Source organism: Heterocephalus glaber, unplaced genomic scaffold, assembly GCF_053883595.1.
Source record: "Heterocephalus glaber isolate CG9 unplaced genomic scaffold, H.glaber_assembly_v1.0 deba00001531, whole genome shotgun sequence".
Classification (NCBI taxonomy): Eukaryota; Metazoa; Chordata; class Mammalia; order Rodentia; family Bathyergidae; genus Heterocephalus; species Heterocephalus glaber.
Window position 1 is genome coordinate 18037212 of NW_028258329.1, and position 18760 is coordinate 18055971.

The 18760-nt window shown below is 48.9% G+C and overlaps 1 protein-coding gene across 4 annotated transcripts in view; it reads left to right on the plus strand.

Annotated features, from left to right (window-relative positions):
* The window catches only part of Acan (aggrecan), a 62893-nt gene that overhangs the window by 33708 nt on the left and 10425 nt on the right, over positions 1 to 18760 (plus strand). For all 4 annotated transcript variants that reach the window (XM_087188371.1, XM_087188373.1, XM_087188372.1 and 1 more), the window contains exons 7-12: positions 1492 to 1884; positions 3440 to 3614; positions 4060 to 4187; positions 5398 to 5691; positions 7324 to 7539; positions 10490 to 13912. In XM_087188371.1, the coding sequence (XP_087044497.1) occupies positions 1492 to 1884; positions 3440 to 3614; positions 4060 to 4187; positions 5398 to 5691; positions 7324 to 7539; positions 10490 to 13912 (4629 nt within the window). The remainder of the gene's footprint in view (positions 1 to 1491; positions 1885 to 3439; positions 3615 to 4059; positions 4188 to 5397; positions 5692 to 7323; positions 7540 to 10489; positions 13913 to 18760) is intronic.

The following is an 18760-nucleotide window of genomic DNA, read 5'->3' on the forward strand; positions in this document are numbered from 1 at the left end:
CAGAGACGCAGGAAGCCACAGCATACCTAGCTCTGCCTGGTCAGATCCACACAGAACAAGGTTAAACGCATGCGCTTTGGAGTCAGTCTTCTCAGGCTTGAATCTCAGCTCTGCCGCCCATGACCATGCAACCGTGGGAAAGTCAAGGCTCTGAGCCTTATTGCCATGGTGTGTGTACGAGAGAGAGGGGGTTACCCTGGGGAAGACGGCAGGGGCCTGTTATGAGACCATGAGCCCACGGGAGGGCGCTTTTGCCGCCCTTCTAAAATGAATTAACCCAGCCGTTGTGAGGTATGCTTGTAAACTCAGCACTCAGGGAGGCTGAGGCAGGAGGACTGAGAGTTCCAGCGCACCCTCAGCAGTTTAGCAACTTAGCAAGACCCAGTTTCAAAATTTTAAAAAGGCCGGGATTGTAGCTCAATGTGAAAACTCTGGGTTCAATTACCAGTACTGCAAGTAAATAAAAAAATGCCGAAAATAAATATATTGAATTTAAAAGAAGGCCTAAGTGTTACTGAAAGAATAGAGAAAGTGAGGGGCTTTATTATGAAAAATTAGACTAAATTTTTAAAAACAATTTTTCTTACATATTTAACACACGTTAGATAATAAGTGCTTGTTTTTTGAGAAAAATGAATAACATAGATGATGAGTTTCAAAACTTTTTCAACAGAATTGGTTACAATGACAGACCAGTTCATGTTTTAGTTGCATAGTTTGATCTTACACAAAGAGAGTTAGTTTTGCAAAAATAACTAGGATTCTGCCCCTCCACAGCCTCCCTTAAACTCTTGGTAGTCTAACCCTCTTCGGAAGTGTCACCATATACATTTCCTCTTTAAGTAACTGGCTTATTTCTGCCCACCCCTCATTTGTCCAGGACCATGAGGCTGGCGGTTCTCCAATGCCATCTTCATCCATTTCAAGAACTACAGCCTCTGCAAGATCTGACCATTTCCCTTTATAACTGATTTACCCTGTTCCACTGGATGGCCGGTGGAGGGCTCATAAGATGGGATCAAGTAGGAAGGGCATCAGGCTTGTGACTGATTTCGGAAGCAATATGCTGATTGGCTGATATTTTGCAAGTATCTGCCAGTTCGGCCAATCTCAGCTCAAAAATATTTGGGGAAAAAATGCTGTGTCTATACTAAAGCTGTATGGACCTTTTTTCTTGCTGTTACTCCATAAACTACACAACAGCCACTGACATAGCATTCGTATTGTATTAAGTATTGTAAATAATCTAGAGATGATTTAAAGGACATGGGAGGGTGTATGGTAGGTTCTGTGCAAATAGTACACATTTTATATAAGGGACCTGAAGATTTTGGTGTCCACTCGGGGCTCTGGAATCTGTCCCCATGGATACCAGAGGACAGCTGCAGTCAGACAGCGGAGGACCTGCGTGGGCCAGGCAAGGGGCCCAGCGCCCTGGGAAGGAAGGAGGTATGGCAGAATGGTTAATGCCTGCCTTTGTGCCCTGCCCAGGTGAAGACTTTACAGACATCCCAGAAAATTTCTTCAGTGTGGGTGGTGAGGAGGACATCACCATCCAGACGGTGACCTGGCCCGATGTGGAGTTGCGTCTCCCTCGAAACATCACAGAGGGGGAAGCTCGAGGAAACGTGATCCTCACAGTGAAGCCCATCTTTGAGGTCTCCCCCACCGCCTTGGGGCCCGAGGAGCCCTTCACATTTGCCCCAGACGTGGAGGCCACGGCTACCTTCCCTGAGGCTGAGAATGAGACTGAAGAGGTCACCAGGCCCTGGGGCTTTCCTGAGGAATCCCACCGCACCGCCTTCACCCGTGAGGACCTGGTCCTGCCGATGACCATTGCCCCAGGTGCAGCAGAGGTCCCTGGGCAGCCCCGTTTGCCAGGTGGTAAGTACTCATCCCTGGGGGGACGCCTCAGGCAGGCCTATGGGTCAGGAGCCATCCTGCTGCACTTGACCTGGGACCTGGGACCAACTTCTCCTCGCTCCAGCTTTTCTCTCCTGTCTGTAAAACAAAGAGGTGTGTACCCACTTGGGGCTGCCCCTCAGCAACAGCCATCTGTCCTGCCACTCTCTCCCACCTGCCAGGCCTGAGTGGGCCTCTCGGAACCTGGGGATGGAAGAGGGTTTCATAGTTAAAGACAGGCCACACCTGTCTTGTCCACTTTTCTGCCACAAATCATAAATCTCCAATGACATCATATGCGGAGTCCAGGGTACATTGAAACATACGGTGTATATTTAAATTTTTAAAAATTTTATTACATTAAAAGACAAATTGCCTTTGATCCCCCTCAAAATATTCCTACTTGCTTCAAATACCCTCGTCCCCTTGTTCTTGCCACTTTCTGAAGCAGGTCTGAAGTCCTCTTTCCAGAGTGTCTTTAGTTGCAGTCATGGCTGCCTCGATGTCCTGATTCAATTTAAAATATTTACCTTTCATGGTAATTTTGACTTTGGGGAAGAAACAGAAATCTCATGATACCAGATCAGTGAAGAAGGTGGATCAGGACACAGCGTCATGTTTTTATGAGCCTGCCTTTCTGTTGGATGGCCCTCGGCAGCAGCATTTGCCATGTTTTTTATCACACCTCATAAAGACACCGTGTCCTTTACTGTAATACTTTTTTCATCTAAGCATTCACCATATATTCTGATCACCCCTTACATGTCAAGCAAATAAAAGCATCGCAGATCTAAGCAGAGTGGGGAACTGTGGCTTCTCCTATCAGGGGCCCCTCCCTGCCCCATCATGCACTGCCCCAAAATGGACATAGTCAAAAACCTGGATAACCCTAAGGCCTCTCCCTGCCCGTCCCCCCTACCAGGGCAAAGCTCAGCAAACCGCAGTCAGTGGACCAAAGCCTGCTGTTCTGATGTGGCTGTGAACTAAGAAAGAAAGGATTTTTTGCTCTTAAAGAGTTGAGGGACAGGGCTCAAAAGAGTACATGTGACATGTGAAAATTAAATGAAATTCAAATTTCAGGGTCCACAAATAAGATTTGATTGGAACGAAGCCATTCCCACTTGCTGATGGGTTGTCTGTGGCTGACTTAGGCTGATCACAGTGGAGTGATTATGACAGAGGCTGTGTGTCACCGAAACGTGAAACAGTTACTATGTGGCCCAGGGGATTGGGGGGGGGGCTGGTCCGTGTGCCCAGTAAATGTCCAGAGAGGTGGAAAATCACATGGCTATTCCCAAAACTCAAGTCCACGAAGAGGAGGGCATTCTGGTGTGGCCTCCTTAGGGTCTTGGTGGCATGCCAGGGGAAAAGCAGATGGACCCTGCCATCTGCCCTCCCACCCTCGGTGCCACCAAGTGAGATTTCAGCCCAAATTCCCCAGATAATTCCAATACATCAGGAGGGAGGGGGTGGGCTCAGAATGGCCCATGGGCAGCTGAGCATGACCTTGGCTCCTCTCCCTCTCCACCCCACCCAGGGGTTGTGTTCCACTACCGCCCCGGGCCCACCCGCTACTCGCTGACCTTTGAGGAGGCGCAGCAGGCATGCCTGAGCGCGGGTGCCATCATGGCCTCCCCAGAGCAGCTCCAGGCTGCCTACGAGGCAGGCTACGAGCAGTGTGATGCTGGCTGGCTGCAGGACCAGACTGTCAGGTAAAGGGCCACACACACCCCTACCCCAAGCCCCCAACCTCCAGGGCCCAGGCCCAAGGAGCCCTGGCCCGACACAACACCCAGCACCTTGTGGACCAATTGGCTTATGAGTGACTCTATAGCTTCTCCATAAATGTCCCCATCGAACAGAAGCCTGGTCTGAAAGTCAGTAAGGGGTACTGGGTTAAGTTCTTCATCATTTTGCCCCAGGAGACATACAGAGGAAGCCCCTGGTCTAGAAAATCCCTCCTGTAGCCCTGTGGTTCCTTCCAGCATGGCCCAGTGCCCTTCTGGGTAGCCAGCCCTCTTCTGAAGCAGGGACCCCGGGGGACTCACTGTGTCGGGTTTGAATCCTATCAGACATCCAAAGACACACCGTGCCCACATTCCAGCACCCCTCACCTGAAGGACAGGCACTCAAACTCCCATCCCACGCCCTCTGCAGATACCCCATTGTGAGCCCACGGACACCGTGTGTGGGTGACAAGGACAGCAGCCCCGGGGTGAGGACCTATGGCGTGCGCCCATCATCAGAAACCTATGATGTCTACTGCTACGTGGACAAGCTCGAGGGTAAGGCCACAGTCTCCCTCCTGGCCCTAGATGGGCAGGGGTGAGGGGACCAAGAGGAAGAGAATTAGCACCCCCAGCTCCTTCCCTCACTGCCTTCCAGGAGCAAAGGTGCCTTTAAGGAAAAAGGGCCATGCAGCCCCTTACCTTCAGCCCATGTCTCTTCCCCAGAGCTCTGGTGGTGCCCCAGCATTGCAGGGCCCTGGCTCCTTGCAAAGTCCTGTGGGTACCTAAATCAATCCATTACCAACAAATGTCACATATGCTGTCTGCTCTTAGAGAGTCCATTGCCCATGAGCAAATCAAAGGCTCTGAGAACTCCTGCAATAAGAAATCTCTTTACCTTGGCCTAACTCAAGCTTTTGCAACAACAGGCCTTTATTTTATTTTATTTCACATCTTTTAATTTCAATGAAAATCACCTGGCAAGGTGTGGTGGTACACAGCTATAATCCCATTACTTGGGAGGCTGAAGCAGGATTGTCATGAGTTTGAGGCCAGCCTGAACTTCATAACGAGAACCTGTCTCAAAAAAAGAAAAGAAAAAAGAAAGAAAGAAAATTATCAAATCACTGTCACACTGAATACAATTTGAGGAATGCTGGTGTTGTGGAAAAATTGTGGGCAGGTCGCCTAACCTCTTCAGGCTCAGTTTACTCATCTACAAAATGTACCTACATTAGAGGCCCTTTTTTAGTATTAAGTGAGATGTGTGTGAAAAGCACCTGGCACAAGCAGTGTTAAGTAGTCGTAGGCGTCCCACACACATACACACAGATAGGCACCTGGGTGCTATGCTGGATGCTGAGACTCACCCTGCTCTTGCTGAGCTCACAGGTGGGAGGGCTGGTTTACAGCACTCCTGCGGCTCCCTGGTAAGTGCAAGGCTCAGGTGGCTGGGATGGGAGGGTCTTAGCCGAGGAGAAGGAGCCTACCTGTGACAGAATCCACAAAGAAAGGAAAGAGCAGAAGCTGCGTCCTGCAGAGAGTGTGCCCAACTGAGCCAGCTCTGCTGGGTCATTGCCTCTTATAGCACCGGAAGCTGAGTCCAGTAAAACCCAAGGCATGTAAAGGCCTGGCCTATGGCATGTGACCCCTCAGCCCAGGCGGATGGCTGGTGTCAGCCCCTCCCAGTAGGGTTGTGGGTGCTGGGGATTTCTGCCCCTGGGGAGCAGAGCTGGACGGTCACACTGTCACCTGCCTCTGTCCCCAGGGGAGGTATTCTTCACCACAAGCCTGGAGCAGTTCACCTTCTACGAGGCACTGGCATTCTGTGAATCACAAAACGCCACACTGGCCTCCACTGGCCAGCTCTACGCAGCCTGGATCCGCGGCCTGGACAAGTGCTACGCCGGCTGGCTGGCCGACGGCAGCCTCCGCTACCCCATCGTCACCCCACGGCCAGCCTGTGGAGGGGACAAGCCGGGCGTGAGGACAGTCTACCTCTATCCCAACCAGACAGGCCTCCTGGACCCGCTGTCCCGCCACCATGCCTTCTGCTTCCGAGGTGTGCATTCTGGCTGTCCTCCAACACCCCTTCCCCGGGGCGCCCCCTCCTGGCCTCTGACTGCCATCACCACGCAGCAGAGCAAGGAGGATGGGGCGGGGCAACTCTGGAGCTAGCTTGATTTAGGCTTTGACCATAAGGCAAGGTCATCTTTCTAAAGATCCGAGAGACAGAAGCCAGTGAAGAACCTCGAACCTCACCGACCTGAGTTTGAATTATGGCTCTACTTAAGAGCTAGGTGACCCTGGGCAAGTGACTTAATTTCTGTCCCTCTGCTTCATCTGTAAATGGTGATAAAATAGTTCCTGCTTCAAAAAGAGTAACAGACAGCTTTGAACTGGGATAATGCATACGAAGAATTTGCAAAAGATATATATAGATATATCTAGATAGATAGATAGATAGATAGATAGATAGATAGATAGATTGCTATAATTTCTCAAATTCTCTCCTGATTGTCAATATTTTGGTGATGAGCTTAGCCAAGAAAGTATTTACTCAACAATGTTTTTATTGGCCCAGGCTAGGGCAACACTGATGTATCAACCATCATTACCCCTTAGACATCTGAGAGTGATGTCATCAAGCTTTATCATGTGCAGGGCCAGGGCGGGGCTAAGGCATTGCTGGGCTCTGATTGGATGAGTAGGGGTTGGGTGCACAGGCCAGAATATCCATGTAGAATAATGTGGGCTATATTTTCCATATTGTACATCAAAGCTGAGTGTCACTGCAACTTTCTGAGTCTATGATCATTTCCAGATAATGTTAAGGGAAATAAAAACCCTGAGGAGGGACTGGGGATTTAGCTCAGTGGTTCCACCACCTGCCTTGAAAGTGCAAGGTCCTGAGTTCAAATCCCTGTACCAAAAAAAAAACACAAAACCCTGAGGGCCCCCAAGTTTCCCAAACTTCTAGGGTCACATTTTAAACCCAATCAGAATGCCACCCCAATCAACCAGCCTAAAGAAGCTTCCCAGTCTCCTCCCAGGGGATTTGATGAGGCCTTAGTTGTGCCCTGGGCAACAGAACCCAGTTAATCAATCTCCCAGTAAATTCCCTGCCAGAAGCCCCATGCCCCACCCTGACACTCAGTGGACTCTGCTTCCTGGATTATCCTGCAGAAAAGTTCCCTTTCCTTCCTTATCTCCCCCACTCTGCAGGCCTCCCCACACACACATACACACCCCGAACCAGAACAGTTACCCCAGTCAATGAATCCTGCCTTTACCCCTCCAAATGCCAGGATGGCTGCATGGAATTTAAATATCACCCTCCTGCTTTTAGTCCTGACACCCTCTGACCACAATCCCTGTTCCCAAGATAGACCATATTCTACAGTAGCTGAGAATGTGGATGTTGCACCAGATGCTTGAATTCAAAGATTAGCTCTGCCACTTCTAAGTCACTAGCCCTGGGCAATAAATGTAGCACCATGCCTCAATTTCCCCATTTGTAAAATGGGAATAAGATTGTGTACTTGATGCAAATAGGTCTCATTAATGGAGAGGGCATAGAGCCATCTCACTGAACTGCTGATGGATGGGGTGGCTAGAAGGCTCTTGCACAGCCTGGCCCACCCCAGAGGCCCTGGCTCCTTTCCAAGTCTCCTGACCACCACATCCCCTTTAGGTGTTCCAGTGGCGCCCTCTCGGGGAGAAGAGGAGGGTGGCACACCCACACCCTTTGCAGGTGTAGAGGACTGGATCATCACCCAAGCGGTGCCTGGTGTGGCAGTTATTCCCTTAAGGGAGGAGACAACTGCAGTTCTAGACTTCACCACTAAGCCAGAAAACCAGACGGAATGGGAACCGGCCTACACTGCAGTGGGCTCCTCCCCTCTGCCAGGTCAGTGTGCCAGGGCTCCAGGCATGTCCTGAAGCCACACAGCCCTGTCTCCCTGTGGTGTACATGGTCAGGTGGTTTTTCTCCCTGGGACCTGACCTGTGTCCCCAGCCCTGACACTGGCCTGATGTGCTACCAGGGAAACTTTGACCACTTTAGCTGGCCTCTAGGACCTGGCCCAGAGTAATAGGGATAGCCTTGTTCATAACACACACACACACACACACACACACACACACACACACACACATTCTCTCTGCTCCCTTTCCTTTATTTCTTCTGCACACACCCCTCAGTGGCCAGCCCTGGGCCAATCAGAGGTGCTCAGTAACACTGTCCTCCTACACAGACACCTTCTCCTAACCTTTTTTTTTTTGGTACCAGAGATCAAACTCTGGACCTTGCATTTGCAAGGCAGGCAGCGGTACCACTGAGCTAAATCCCTGGCTCTCCTAACTTTTTGAATCTCCCTATGGGAGGATCTCCAATAGAGGGGCAAGAACAGGGACAGGGTAGTTAGAAGTCTGAATCTCTCCCCTCACCTTTCTCTCCTTCCATGTCCCTCCTCTGGGCCAGGCCTAGCCAGAACTTCCTAAACCCTAAATATCTTGATTAAATCAGAAAGGACTTCATGAGATGAAAGCCACAGTCCCCAAACCTTGCTGGAAGTGTTTTGTGCCCACTGAAGTTTGGGAAATGTTGGCTTGCCAAAAGATCTACAGATTTCCTCACTGTGGACTTTCTCAGAGGCTTGGATAGGGTAATGTGCAGTGTAAGTATGCAGTAGATCCTAAAAGAACCTGATCATAGGGCCATTAAAAGTTGGGGGGGCAGGTTTCGGTTTTTTTGGAGGGGTGGTTTTAGGGGCTGGGGACTTAGCTCAGTGGTTCCGCCACCTGCCTCGCAAGCACAAGGTCCCGAGTTTGATCCCCAGTATGCCCCCCAAAAAAGTTGTGTTTTTTTTCACAGAGTATTATTAATATCTAGTGGCCTCAGCTTGGGTTATGGAATGAAAGCAATGCACAGTAATGTGTGTGCCTAGTAGCATCAGCAGCCGGGGACATACGCGTGGGAAGGAAAATGTCTCAGCGCTTCCCACCAATCCACCCAGCCATTCATCCCACTCATGGCCCTCAAGTCATTTGGCAGTGCCAGGCCCTGCTCCAGGTCCTAGGAATGCAAAGCCTCCCTCTTTCCATGATGAAGGAGAGGAGGCATCTGTAGAGCTGGTAGGATTCTGGGCCCAGGACACTGCCCAGCAGCCATTGGCCCTTGGTCCATGCCCCTTTCCTCACCCTTCACTAGGGCAAGCGCAGCTGAGTCCTGTCTGCATGGCAGAAGGCTAGCCCAGCACAGGACTCGGGCCACCTTCTGTGGGGAGCTGTCCAGCGGCACAATGCTCAGCACACATCTTTAACTTCAGTTCCTGACCACCTTGCTGGTTTCAGCCACATCTGGGGCCATCTATGCTATTGTTCACACTGTGACTTTTTCTTTCAATTGCTTTGGTTTTTAAAAGATCATTTAAATGTATTTAACAGAACTATTAGATAATGGTTTTGAGTGGTCATGGCATCCTGTTTCTCATACATATTTTTAATGCATAGCCATGCTTTTCTGGATCCCACTAAACTCACATAGCCCCTACAGCTATCCTTCCCTCCTCATGCCCTCCAACAGTCAACTTAGAGGGGGACTGGAAGCCTCCCCAGCCCCTCCAGCCCTCAGGTGTACCTGGAAAATAAGCCCCAAAGTACAAGCAAGGTTCAAGATCCAGCTAGTTGTTTTCTAAATGCCAAAGAAAACTGCTAAAAGAATTATTTACCATGATTTTTAGCATGGTGAGGTTTTCCCTTTCTTTCTCTATTTTCAAATCCTCTATTATAAGGCTCTCAGAATTGAAAAAAGCAAATGCATGTTTACAGACAGCACAACCTGAAGTGGGAGTCCAGATGTAATTAAGCCTGTAATCCCAGCATCTGGCAGGTTGAGTTAGGAGAATTGCAAATTCAGCCGAGGCAACTCTGCAACTTACCAAGACTCTGCCTCAAAATAAGAATGAAGAGAGGGAGCTGGGGGGCTCAGTGCAAAGGCCTCCGGTTCAGTTCCCCGTGCTGAAAATAAGAAGAAAGAAAGAAAGAGAATTACAAAACAAACAGCACCAACTGAAATAGGCAGGTCTCACCCTCCGAGCTTCTGGGTCAGCAAGGCTGGGACAGAGACTGGGGATTTGCATCTCCATCAACCTCCTAGGGGATGCTGGCCCAGGGCCTAGGCTTTGAAAACCACAGATTTAGGTGCAGGAGATGATAATGCACTTGAAGGGTAGCTGCGGCTGTCATCAGTGGCAGCCCATATCCAGTGGGCTGTGTGGACGTAGTTCCCTCGGGTCTCACAAAGCACAACCTGATAGCTTCCTGGTCCCCTCCCTTCCCTTCCCTTCCCTTTCCTTGCTTCCCTCCCTCCTTTCCTCCCTTCCTTCTTTCCTTCCTTCCTTCCTTCCTTCCTTCCTTCCTTCCTTCCTTTTCTTCCTAGCTGGGCATGGTGGTGCACATCTGTAATCCCAGCACTCAGGAGGCTGAGACAGCAGGATCCTCATAAGTGTGAGGCCAGCCTGAACTGCATAGTGAGACCCTGTCTCAAAAAAAGAAGAGAAGGGCTGGGGATTTAGCTCAGTGGTTCTGGCGCCTGCCTTGAAAGCACAAGGACCCAAGTTCGATCCCGGTACCAAAAATAAAATAAAAAGAAGCAAAGAAACCTCATTTTCTTCCTATCTTCCTTCCTCTCTTTTTCCCCAAGACATTTAAGCAATTCCATTGCAGAGCATCTGAATACAGATGTACCCTTGGGGGAAAGGTTTCCCCAGGAAGGGTGGAGTTCAGTTCCTGCCCAGGCTTACCCTGGAGTGGAGTCACTCCACCCACACCTCACCTGGCTTCCTCCTTTCTTGCAGGGGTCCCACCCACGTGGCCTCCCACGGGCACAGCAGCAGAGGAAAGTACAGGGAGCCCTGGGGCAACTTCAGTGTCCTCCGCCTGGGAAACGCCTTCCACCTCAGAGGAGCCATACACACCTTCTTCCAAGGTGCCTGGTGCTACCAAGCTGCCAGGCTCCTGGGAGGCATCTGAGGCCCCTGACATCAGTGGCGACTTTACAGGCAGTGGAGAAGCTCCAGGAGCCACTGCAAGCGGACTGCCCTCTGGAGACCTTGACTCCAGTGGTCTCACCTCCACAGTAGGCTCAGGTCTGCCCTCGGGACATGGAGACAGAATTGAGTGGTCCAGCACTCCTACTGTTGCTGGGTTGCCTTCTGGAGCCGAGGACCTAGAGGGCTCTGCCTCTGGTGTAGGGGACCTCGGTAGGCTTCCTTCTGGAAGGGAAGTTCCAGAGACTTCTGCCTCTGGAATTGGAGAAGTCAGTGGACTTCCTTCAGGAAGTGAAGGTCTAGAAGTTTCTGTTTCTGGAGTAGGGGAAGTCAGTGGATTTCCTTCAGGAGAAGAAGGTCTAGAGACCTCTACCTCTGCAGTAGGGGAAGTCAGTGGACTTCCTTCAGGAGAAGAGGGTCTAGAGACCTATACCTCTGGAGTAGGGGAAGTCAGTGGGCTTCCTTCTGCAGAAGATATAGAGATTTCCACCTCTGGAATAGGGGAAGTCAGTGAACTTCCTTCTAGAGGAGAAGGTCTAGAAACTTCTGCTTCTGGAGTAGGGGAAGTCAGTGGACTTCCTTCTGGAGAAGGTCTAGAGACTTCTGCCTCTGGAGCAGAGGAAATCAGTGGACTTCCTACTATAGGAGAAGGTCTAGAAACTTCTGCCTCTGGAGTAGGGGAAGTCAGTGGGCTTCCTTCTAGAGGAGATATAGAAACTTCTGCCTCTGGAGTAGAAGTCAGTGGACTTCCTTCTGGAGGAGGTCTAGAGACTTCTGCCTCTGGAGTAGGTGATCTCAGTGGTCTTCCTTCAGGAGATCTAGAGACTTCAGCCTCTGGAATAGAGGATATAAGTGTGCTTCCTACTGGAAGAGAAGGTCTAGAGACCTCTGCCTCTGGAGTGGAGGATGTCAGTGGGTTTCCTTCTGGAGAAGAAGGTCTAGAGACTTCTGCCTCTGGAGTAGAGGATATCAGCAGACTTCCTTCTGGAGAAGGTCTAGAAACCTCTGTTTCTGGAGGAGGGGATGACCTCAGTGGATTTTCTTCTGGAAGAGAGAGTTTAGAGACCTCAGCTTTTGGAGAAGAGGACCTCAGTGGGTTGCCTTCTGGAAAAGAAGACTTGGTAGGGTCTGCTTCTGGAGACTTGGCCTTTGGCCGACTGCCTTCTGAAACTGTAGGAAGTGGACAAGCTCCAGACAAAAGTGGTCTTCCCTCTGGATTTAGTGGTGAGTATTCTGGAGTGGACTTTGGAAGTGGCCCATCCTCTGGCCTGCCTGACTTTAGTGGACTTCCATCTGGGTTCCCAACAGTCTCCCTAGTAGATACTACACTGGTGGAAGTGTTCACAGCCACCAGTGCAAGTGAACTGGAAGGGAGGGGGACCATTGGCATCAGTGGCACTGGAGAAATATCTGGGCTGCCCTTTGAAGAGCTGGACATTAGTGGAGGAACCAGTGGACTCCCTTTGGGAACTGAAGTCAGTGGCCAAGCATCTGGATCTCTTGACATCAGTGGGGAAACATCTGGATTCTTTGGTGTTAGTGGACAGCCGTCGGGGTTTCCTGACATCAGTGGGGGAACATCTGGGATTTCTGAGGTCAGTGGGCAGCCTTCAGAGATTCCTTACTCCAGTGGGGAGACATCTGGAGTGACTGAGCTCAGTGGACTCCCCTCCATACAACCAGATATCAGTGGAGAAGCATCTGGGGTTCTTTTTGGCAGTGGCCAAACATTTGGCATAACAGACCTGAGTGGAGAAACATCCACAGGGCCTGATCTCAGTGGACAGCCATCAGGGCTGCCTGAGTTCAGTGGGACAACACCCAGAATCCCTGACCTGTTTTCTGGTACCATGAGTGGCAGTGGAGAATCTTCTGGCATTACATTTGTGGACACCAGTTTGGTGGAAGTGACCCCTACTACATTTAAAGAAGAAGAAGGCTTAGGGTCTGTGGAATTCAGTGGCTTTCCTTCTAGGGAGACGGATCTGTCAGGCACATCTGGGGTAGTGGACATCAGTGGACAGTCTTCTGGAACAATCGGTTCCAGTGGGTTTATATCCCCAGCTCCAGAGTTCAGTGGCCTACCGAGTGGAGCATCTGAGGTCAGTGGAGAATTCTCTGGAGCTGAGGCTGGGAGCAGCCTGCCTTCAGGAGCATATGATGGCAGTGGACTTCCATCCGGGTTCCCCACTACCTCTCTTATAGACAGAACCTTGGTGGAATCTGTAACCCAGCATCCAACAGCCCAAGAAGCTGGAGAGGGGTCTTCAGGCATTTTGGAACTTAGTGGTGCTCATTCTGGAGCACCAGAAGTGTCTGGAGACCATTCTGGAATTTTGGACCAAAGTGGACTCCAGTCTGGGGTGATAGAACCCAGCAGAGAGCCACCAAGTACTCCATATTTTAGTGGGGACTTTTCCAGCACTGCTGATATAAGTGGAGACTCCTCTGCAGCCACCAGCAGCAGCAGGGAGGCCTCAGGACTTCCAGAAGTCACGTTAATCACTTCTGAGTTAGTGGAGGGTGTGATGGAAGCAACTGTTTCCCAGGAATTCGGCCAAAGACCCCCTGTGACATACAAACCCCAGCTTTTTGAGCCCAGTGGGGAAGCCTCTGCATCTGGGGACATTGGTGGGACAACAGCAACATTTCCCAGCTCTGGAGTAGAAGCATCGTCAGTCTTGGAAGGCAACAGTGAGTCCTCTGCCTACCCTGAGGCTGGTGTGAGGGCACCTGCTGTCCCTGAGGCCAGTGGAGAGGCGTCTGGGTCCCCTGATTCAAGTGAAACCACCTCTGCCCTCCACGAAGCAGATCTTGATAGAGCCTCAGGCCTGGGTGTGAGCAGCAGCCCCTGGACCTTTCTGGGAGGCCCCCAGGAGGGGTCAGCTGCCCCAGAAGTCAGGGGGGAGTCAACCACCACCTCTCAAGTGATCACAGAGGCTTCGGGTGCACCTTTGGCCACTCCCGTGGCTTCTGGAGACAGGACTGAAAGTAGCGGAGACCTGTCTGGTCACAGCTCAGGGATGGATGTCACCATCAGCACCAGCGCCCCAGAGACCCAGTGGACCCAGCAGCCCAAGCACCCTGGAGAGGTCCATCTAGAAATGGAGTTCTCCAGCCCTTTGTACTCGGGAGGAGAGACCCACACAGCCGAAACGGCCACCTTCCCCACAGACGCTGCTGTTCCCACTTCTTCGGAGGGATCCGGTGAAGCAGAAAGCACCATTGCAGGTATTGTCAGGATTCTTTCCTTTAATGCAGTTGGGCCAGTCAAACTGTAGGCAGCTGTAGTATAGAAGGAGGTACAAGCACAGATCCACCACAGATCAGCTGTGCAATCTCAGACAAGTCTCTGAGCCTCATCTGTAAAGTAAGAAAAGTCCCAAGGAAGCCTAAACAAAATATAAATATACAAAAAGCAAGCATTTAGCATCCTACTTTGCACAGGCTGCACACTTATAAAGATTAGTGCCTCTTATCACTGCAGTGGAATTACCCACCGTGAGTGTTTCTGTTTAGACTCAACCTCTGTACTTGGCACCAGGCAAGGGGAGGATGATTATTTAGATAATGCTGAAAATTCTGCTCAGGCACCATGCCCCAGAGTGAGTGCGAGATGAGAGAGTGAATCTGCTGATGACATTTAGGTCCAAATATTTATTTTGTGTAGGGCTAAAACCTGCACAATTCAAGGAAGTACAGTCATTTGGCTGCGGCGTGGCTTTAGACCCAGAGTCCCCACCCCATCCTGGGAAGAGAATCCACTCTACTATTGTGACTGTCTCACTGCCTGTGATCCCAGGCCCCAGTAGCTGTTCTTTCTTAGCTTTCTGTATGGGGACCCTTCATGCCTCCCACTATGCTGAGAGCTTCGCAGTCCCTGGGCAGCTGTATTCTTGATCCTTAACCTCTCCCCTGGGACCTGCAGCCCTGCCAGGTCCTGTGTGGAGAAGCCCTGTGGCACTGCCACCTGCCAGGAGACAGAGGGACATGTCATATGTCTGTGTCCCTTTGACACTGGGGAGCACTGTAACATAGGTAAGACCCATATCAGCCATTGGACTACTTCCTCTGCAGAGGGGACCACAGGCAGAAGGAGGTGAGTGAGGCCAGCTGAGGCTCAAGCTTCTCAGAGTGGGAAGGAGGAAGTGACAGAGACATCAGGGACAGAAGCCACAGCACAAACAGCACATCTTTCCAGAGCATCTAGTTAACAAGGGGGTTTAGGAGAAAAAAGTTGTTAAATAAGTAGGCTGATGAATAGTTTTCTAGCAAGCCAATGACTATTGTATGAGTAGAGTGCAAAGTGCACTTGAATTTTTAAGCTAAAGCTTGAGACTTCAAAGAAAGTTTAATCTCAGGGTGAGTATGTGGTATGATGGACATACCCCTCTGTCCCTGGAGGGGACTCTTTGAGGGCCACTGCCTTGCACTATGCAGAAGGAAGCCTATGGGGATGGGGCCTCCAAGCTTAAGTCTAAGTGGAGTTTGGGTTCTTTTTGCCCTCCAGAAAACACCAGAGAACTTGTCACTCAGCAATGGCATCTGTGGCTGCAGGGCGGCCAGAACCAGGGCAGGTTTCTCAGGGCATCCATCACTCGGGAGGCTGTTAGTTCTTTGCTGTGGGCCAGGCAGCTGGTGGGATGGGTGAGGAACCTGGGGGTCCTCTGCTTGGAGGCACCCCAAAACTGAGATGATTAGCATCTACCCGTCACTCTGGGGACCATCCAAGGCTTGTGCCACAATGACATCTCTTGAATGTCAGATGTTACCCAGTTGCCTTGAAGCTCATGTTCTCTAGTTTGCTGTCTCCACTGCCCCAACACTCTGATCCCCACCTTCTCTCTGAAGCTGTTCATAGAAAGACTTCATTCCTGAGACACAAAAGTGAAGAAATAAGTCCTAGGGAAGAGATTACCATTGCCAGGCTTCCCAGGTAAACCCTGCTTAGCAAAGAGCCTCCAATAGCCCTTACATGGCACACAAGGAAGGGTTTGGGATTTACATAAATTACATAGTATAATGCAAATTAACACATCAGTATATACCCTCCCATGATGTAAATACACTGTATACTTCCCACATATATAGTATGTACACATAAGCAGGCACGAGGCTGGATATCCATCTACTCTTCCCCTCCTTACCGTCAGCCTCTGCCCACACATAGAGCCAAAACCTGAGGACACTGTGGGCCTCCAAAAACAGAGGATAAATAATCCTCACTGCACAGGGCACAATATGAGGTGTGATCACAAAATACAGTGAATTTAACATTTTTTAAAATACAATAAATTTTTTTAATTATTACAGTAAAAGACAAAACTATATCTCCCTCAAAATTTTTCCCCTTGCTTCCAACACACTTATCCCTTCATTCTTGCCACTTTCTGATGCAGTTCTGGAAGTCCTCTTTTGTGAGTGTCTTTAGTTGCACTGTTGTGGCTGCCTCAATGTCTTGAATTGATCCAAACCATTTACATTTCATGGTTATTTTGACTTTGGGGAAGAGCCAGAAGTCACATGGTACCAGATCCAGTGAACAAGGTGGCTAAAGACACACCATAATGTTTTTATTTGACAGAAATTGCTGTAAATATTTTGAACTGATTCAAGACATCAAGGCAGCCTCAGGAAAGAGGACTTCCAGAAATGCTTCAGAAAGTGGCAAGAATGACAGAATAAGTATGTTCCAAGCTAGTGGAGTATTTTGAGAGGGTTTATGGCAATGTGTCTTTTACTGTAATTTTTTTATTTTTATTTGAATAATCATTATATTTTTATCATTCCTTGTATTTCCACTGGGCTATAGTGGCCCCAAGAACCATGGCCTGGACCTCTGCATGCCAGTGGGTAACTCCATTCTGAGCAACTCCTTCCCAACCTGATAACCGAGGCAAAAATGTGATACTGTTATCATAAGTCACAACAAGGCTCAGATCTTCAGCAGTCTAAAGTTGGTAGAAGCAGGTGACAGTGAAACTTATCTCTTTTGTTGTAAGAACAGCCTTTTTCTGATCATATAGATTTCACCAGGCTTTCCTTCCCATGGTTTTTCCCCCATCATTTTGGTAGTCAGGTTGATAGTCACCCCCATTTAAAACTGGAACACAGAGGTTAATTCATTCGCCTACCTCCACTAAGTGAGGTAAACCACGAGTCAGGCTCTCAGTACACTCATTTAACACACTTGGCTAAATAAGAAATGCTCTCTTGAACATAATAGAAGTTGCTGGTGTTGAAAAGCCATCACCAGATTTCCAGGGAGTCAAGAGAGAAGGAGGCTGTAGAATCAGAGTTACTCTGATTCAAATTTTCAGGCAAGCCCTCAGTCTACTCAATTATCAGTAGAAATCCATGGTAGGGGTCTTGAGCTTTAAAAGCATTGTGACCCCTAGGACCAACCCCCATGGAGTCTTACTGAAATAGTTCTGTGGACTTTGGCATTGGGGCTTTTTTAAATCCCAGGAGAAGTTAGGTGTGGTGATGCACACCTGTGATCCTAGCATCTCGGAGGCTGAGGCAGGAGGATCACAAGTTCAAGCCCAGCCTGGGCAATTCAGTGAGATCTTATCTCAAAATAAAAACTGAAAATGGCTAAGGGGCCAGGGATTTAGCTCAGTGGTTCCACCGCCTGCCTCACAAGCGCAAGATCCCGAGTTCAATCCCCAGTACAAATAAAAAAGGGGGGGGTGCTGGGATGCAGCTCAGTGTGAAGGCCCTGGCCTCAATCACAGTACCTACCAGAAGAAAAAGAAAAAAGACCCTGGACCATTATCCTCCAAGGGCCACTGTTAGCAAAAAGCACCATTATTATTATTATTATTGTTATTATTACTATTATTATTATCATTATCATCGTTATATTCAGGGAACATCGCCACCTGATAAAGGAGTCAACAGCTATATTTAATCCTAAAAAAAAAAATTTGACAATTATTGCCATTCAGCCAGTTTTGCATAAACTAGTTCTTGGTAAATTACTAATCAGTACTTTTTACTTCAAAATAAACATCTGCTTAATCAACAGTCAGATTCCTCAGCAGTGAGAGACAGGGCTCTTCTCTTCTTTTTTTCCCCATACCGGGGATCGAACTCAGGACCTTACGCTTACAAGACAGGTGGCGGAACCACTGAGCTAAATCCCCAGCCCAGGGCTCCCCTCTTCTGAACCACTTACAAAGCAACAGCAGCTTCCCCACATCCTCTGCTGACAGCACCCATGGGGCTCAGACTCAGACTTCAGTCCTAGTGGCTGCTGAAAATCACCTGGGGGCTGGGGTGCTTTTTAAAAGCATCATGCCTGGCCCCCACCCTGAGATATCCTACTCAGTTGTCTGGAAAGGGACCCTAGTGTTGACTTTTTAAAAAATCTTTAAATAAAATTTTTTTAACTATTCCAATAATGATAATGTGTAGCCAAGTTTAAAACATACTGTTCTAACCACACCTCGTGTCTAGCTTTCAGTCATCCATTCTGTTGTATGAGCTTCTCTTAACTCCTGGGTTATAGGAAATAAACTTTTAAAAATTAGTCAGTCCCTTTCTATTTCACTGCCACTTTTTGGTTTCTAGGTTTGGAGATATGATTTATGATCTGACACTCTCTCTCCCTCTAGGGGAGATGTTTGAATTTCAGAGAAACCTCTATTCTTTTCAAGCAAGTTAAAAAATATATATATATTTAGAGGGCTGGGGATTTAGCTCAGTGGTTCCGGTGCCTGCCTCACAAGCGCAAGGTCCCAAGTTCAAAGCCTGGTACAAAAAAATATATATATATATATAATATATATATATATATTTAGAGAGAGAGAGAGACTGCCAAAAAAATGTATGCACACGTCAGCAGTTCACAGTACTAATAAATATCTGGAAGCCAATGGCCACCACTTTGATCACCTCTTGTAATTGTAGAGGCCAAAGATAACTTGTATTAATCTCAGGATGTCTCAATACATTTAATGTTAAAATATTCATACAAGTTTTTCTTTTCCTGATCTATACATTTTTTGGCAGATTCTCTCTCTCTCTCTCTCTCTCTCTCTCTCTCTCTCTCTCTCTCTCTGTATATATAGTATA